At 56.1% G+C, this 4,765-nt stretch overlaps 1 protein-coding gene across 1 annotated transcript; it reads left to right on the top strand.

Annotated features, from left to right (window-relative positions):
- Positions 1–2,235: 2,235 nt before the first annotated feature.
- LOC136519573 (nuclear transcription factor Y subunit B-8-like) lies at positions 2,236–2,994 on the top strand. Its single transcript, XM_066512957.1, has one exon. The coding sequence runs from the start codon at positions 2,236–2,238 to the stop codon at positions 2,992–2,994; it is 759 nt and encodes a 252-aa protein (XP_066369054.1).
- The last annotated feature ends 1,771 nt before the right edge of the window (positions 2,995–4,765 follow it).

Below are 4,765 nucleotides of genomic sequence, written 5' to 3'. Positions count from 1 at the left end.
CGATCGCGCCCGCTGCGTCCACGTCGCTGGCTTGACGTCGAGCCCGACTTGCCGCCGCCCAATCCATTACCCGAGACCTTCAGCCGCTCCATGACGCGCGCGACCAGCTCATCCTCGGTGAGGTTCAGACGTGCTGACGAGCCACCACCGCCATTGAGGCCGAACCGCTCCTCGGCCGCCTTGAGTCGTTCGATCAACTCCTCCAGGGAAATCTGATCAAGGTCGAGCAAGGTCTCAATGGCCATCACAATTTGTGCATACCTCGGTGGTGTGGCCTATAGGAATTTGCGGATGATCTCCGGCTCCGGGTACGCCGCGTCGAGGACCTCGAGTTGATTTGCGAGATCACTGATTCAGACGCCGAATTCGTCCACCGTCTCGCCGTCCTTGAACTTCAGATCCTGGAATTGGCGGCGCAGCGTGTTCGCCCTCGCCTGGCGAACGCGATCAACCCCAAGATGCATCTTCTTGAGTGCATCCCAGGCCGCCTTCGCATTGGCCTTGCTCGCGATGCTGCCGTGCAGCTCCTCCGGGAGGCCGAGTGTGATGACCTCCAAGGCGTTGCGGTCGTTGACGAAGTCCTGCGTGTCGTCGTTCACCGCCTCCCACAAGCTCCGCGCCTGGAGCTTGAGCTTCATGAGCGCCGCCCATGAATAGTAGTTGGTTTTGGTGAGGAGGGGGTACTTCCCTTTCCCGGCCTCCTCACGCACAACCCGGTGAATCACCAGGCTGCGGTCCCCTGAGCCGCCGCTGCCCGAACCGCCCGCGCCGTGACTTGCCCATCGCGGCGAGGTCGAGCGGTTCCGCCGTCGATCCATGAAGGCAGCAGCACAATGCGCGGTAGCGTGTCCCCGATGGAACCTGGCGCTCTGATACCAATTGAGGGCTTCTCCTCGCCGGCGCCCGCCGTCGGAGACGAAGACGATCGCCGGAACTCTTTGGAACACAGGAGGAAGACTCACGCGAATACAGTGGAAAACACAGAGCACACAAGGGAATTTTGGTGCCGCAACCCCGCAGCTTTTTTGGACTCTATTTGCAACATAAATAGAAGTTTACAAGGACTCTGAAACTGGCCACGATCGGCCATTAACGCTGTGACTACTTCGCTCCACCATTGCCGCGCCATCCCACGACCAGAACTAGGAAATCGCCACCACTTCTGCATTTGCGCTCACCACGTTCTCCTACTGACCCGTGCCATCCCACAGGCGAGATCGTAACTGCGCACTCCTACAAACGAGGACAGCCTCCGCATGAACGCAGCATGCGTCGGGCTGGAACAGACGCGCCAGGTTTGGTCAGACCGGCTCACACCAACACTAAGTCTATGACCGGGATACAATGGAGCAAATGAGCTTGGATTATCTAACACCAGCGGCGGTGCCCAGGAGCTGTACGACATCTCGGTGATCTACGGCGACGACTGGCAAATGGCGATGCTCCTCTCCTGTAGTATCGGCGTGACCCTCAACTGCGGCGGGCCCAGCTGCCCCGACGTACGCCTACCTCGGCGGCGCCGTTGATGGCCTCCGTCGGGTACGCGCGCGACGTCACGGCCTCGCAGTCGCAGTCCAGCATGGGCACGCCGCAGACGACGACGCGCTTGACGATGTGGTCCGACCTCTCAATGGGAAACTCCATGCATGCATCCCTGATGATCCGATCAGGCCCTCAGGTGGCCTGCCCGACACTGCCTCCAAGGGCATAGGCTCCAAGTCTAGCAAGAAGAGCAGGCCCACGCCGCGCTGCATCTACAACCTCGTTCCTCGGCAATACCTCCCCGTGCCCTACACCCACGGCGGCCGGACTCAGACAGTCACGGAGGCACGGCCTCTGGGCGCAGCGACGGGTCTGGGCACGTTCAACGTACGGGTGGCACGACGAGGCAGGGCACGACGTTGGCGAGCGGCGCAGTCCACACAGACGAGGCCCGGTTGGCGCGGCGGCGGACAAGGGACACGCCACGGGGCGAGCGCGGAGCTCGCAGGGACGACGCGGGTGCCAGCGTGGGCTGTCACGTCGGCGATCAGGTCTAGTCAAGGCCCATTTGGACCTATGGTGCAGCATGGGCCAAGTCTGTGGACCTAGATGTGTATTTTAGAAGTTTAGAGATCCATATGATACTAGCTGCCAAGTTCGAGGACCGTCAGTTTATTTTACTCATTTCTATTTAACACCCCCAACTTACACGCACAGAGAAGACCTACACCTCCACACACACACAACCTAGCCATGAATCCCCAAAGCCCTAAAACCAGTGCTCCTTGCACCTTGCCAGTGGAGCCGGCGGCTGCTGTTGTTCCCAACGAAGCAGTGGCGACTAATGAAGCTCCGCCGCCAGTGGCCAACACGGAACCGGCGATGATAATCCGGGAGCAGGACCGGCTGATGCCCGTGGCCAACGTGTCCCGCATCATGCGCCAAGTGCTGCCTCCCTACGCCAAGATCTCCGACGACGCCAAGGAGGTGATCCAGGAGTGCGTGTCCGAGTTCATCAGCTTCGTCACCGGCGAGGCCAACGAGCGGTGCCACACCGAGCGCCGCAAGACCGTCACCTCCGAGGACATCGTGTGGGCCATGAACCGCCTCGGCTTCGACGACTACGTCGCGCCCGTCGGCACCTTCCTCCAGCGCATGCGCGAGAGCGAGGGCGGCGAAGAGCGCGGCCCTGGGCGTGGCTCGCGCCGCGGATCGTCCGTGTTCGCGCTCACGCCGCTCAACGGTGCCGGTTGCCGGCATCCGCATCAAGGTGTGTCGCCTGCAGGTTACGCTGTCCGGCCCGTTCCCCGCCCGGTTCCAGCCAGTGGGGCGGCGCCGCACTTGGGCAGCCGGTACCAGACGATGCACGGTGGCGACCGCCCCGTGGTTCCCTGCTACGGAGCAGGAGCGGCGTTCGTCCAAGCCGGTGGAAGCCAACACCTTGGATTCCACACCGATGAGGCAAGCTCTTCGAATGAAAATCCACCGGCGGGGCGTGCTGGCTCGCACTAGCCTAGCTAGTTCCCGCGCGTGTATAATAAGAGGAGAGGCGGCGCCCTTGAGCGTCAGCCAGATGCATGCATGAGATCTCTCGTGCTGCAGGCCGGCTGGCCGGTGCACGCGCCGCCTTGCCGGACTCCGTCGCCCGTCGCCGGCGTGGACTAGACCTGCTTGTTAGTTCTCCAGTCTGTAGTCACCGTTTTCGTGTTCTCCCATCATTTACCATGTTTCTCGAAACACTTTTGCTAATGGTCAGATGCTTGAGCTCTAGATTCTCTTGAGGCGATATTGTATCCATCCCTCGCTTGATTTTTTTCGTCCATCAAACTGAATCTCAGTTTTACATGCCCATGAACCAACGGTGAAGATCGTAGCCTAAAAACATGCTATATTTCAGGCACTGAAATATAGCAAGTCCCTGCCCGAAATGAATTCCTTCTAGCTATAGTTCATGATTACGTGCGTTTCATCACGACGGGTCAATTGCATGCATACATATGCATGCTCCTGTAGTCCTGTGCTGGATTTACTGGAAATTAATCTCTCTCTCTCTCTCTCTCTCTCTCTCTCTCTCTCTCTCTCTCTCTCTCTCTCTCTCTCTCTCTCTGCGCGTCGGTTGGGAAAGTGGCCGTGGCAGCCTTGAATAGGTTTTGGAGCTATGTACGTGCACGGCCGAAGTCGTCTGACAGGCCGGCCGTTGTGACAGCATGCTGTGCGCTCCAGACGAAACTGCCGCGCGCATGACGTCCGTGCAGTAGCGCGCGCGGCTGCCGTGGACCGTGGAATGGCATCGCGTCTCTGTTGCCGTCGGCGGCTTACGAACCGCGGGCGTACATTTACATGGCCATCGTGTTAGTTTTGTTTCTCCCTCAGCTACGTTACGTAACCGGCTGGCCACTTCATCACTTCCCGCCGGGAGCAGAAGAAACCAAATAATTAATGCAGCAAACACGGCTGGTTTCAGTTTCGCGTCTACAAGGCTGTCACTAGCTCTTTGTTGCTATATATGTCCATACGTATTACACTATTATTACTCCAAGTTTAGTGTAGTTAGTTGGTGGGGGAAGAAGTCTCATTATTATACCATCTACCTATGTGCAGCCTGATGTATAGGATAGAGAATACGACCAAAATTGTGTGTGAACAAAAGTTTTGGTTCAAGGCCGAGTCAACTACATCTCTACATGAAACATGCTTGCGTACTCTGGCCCGGTGTTCGCCTAAACGCGTTTAAACTGTCGTCTACACATATTTAAACGCTAAAAAGTGGTTTGGCGTTCCCTAGGGGCGTTCCTTTTAATTAGGCCCTAGTCACTGAATTAAATGCTAGACGCGTCTAAATGGTCAAACTGGTCAAAAAACCATTTAAACGATGGCATTAAATGGTGCCTAAACGAGTGTAAACGTCAAAAATATGCATTTAAACTATCGTTTAGGTGATAAACCATGCAAGTTTGAGTGTTTGGCGAACTTTTTGGGTGGGTGAAATTGGGCTTGCATGTGTGGTGGGGAAATTTGGGTGATATTTAAACGAGATCTATATGACTATGTGTGTCACTCTATGTATAATTGTTTTCCTTAAATTGTATTTAAAATTTTGTATAAAAATATCATTTTACATGTATATTTACAGCTATAGTGCAAAACGTTTAAACCGTCTAGCCGGTCATCTAAACCGTCTAAACTCTAAACAGAGGGTGGCTGACTATTTAACGTTAGCGTTTAGGATAACACTATTCTGGCCGGGCTAATACGTGATGCCATCTTAATTGCTCTTGCTATT

Source organism: Miscanthus floridulus, chromosome 18 (assembly GCF_019320115.1).
Source record: "Miscanthus floridulus cultivar M001 chromosome 18, ASM1932011v1, whole genome shotgun sequence".
NCBI lineage: Eukaryota > Viridiplantae > Streptophyta > Magnoliopsida > Poales > Poaceae > Miscanthus > Miscanthus floridulus.
The sequence above is the reverse complement of the archived record's forward strand: the minus strand, read 5'-3'. Positions and strand labels throughout refer to the sequence as shown.

Excerpts from the sequence above, each read along its gene's own strand:
- LOC136519573 (XM_066512957.1), top strand. The coding sequence starts at position 2,236 with ATGAATCCCCAAAGCCCTAAAACCAGTGCTCCTTGCACCTTGCCAGTG.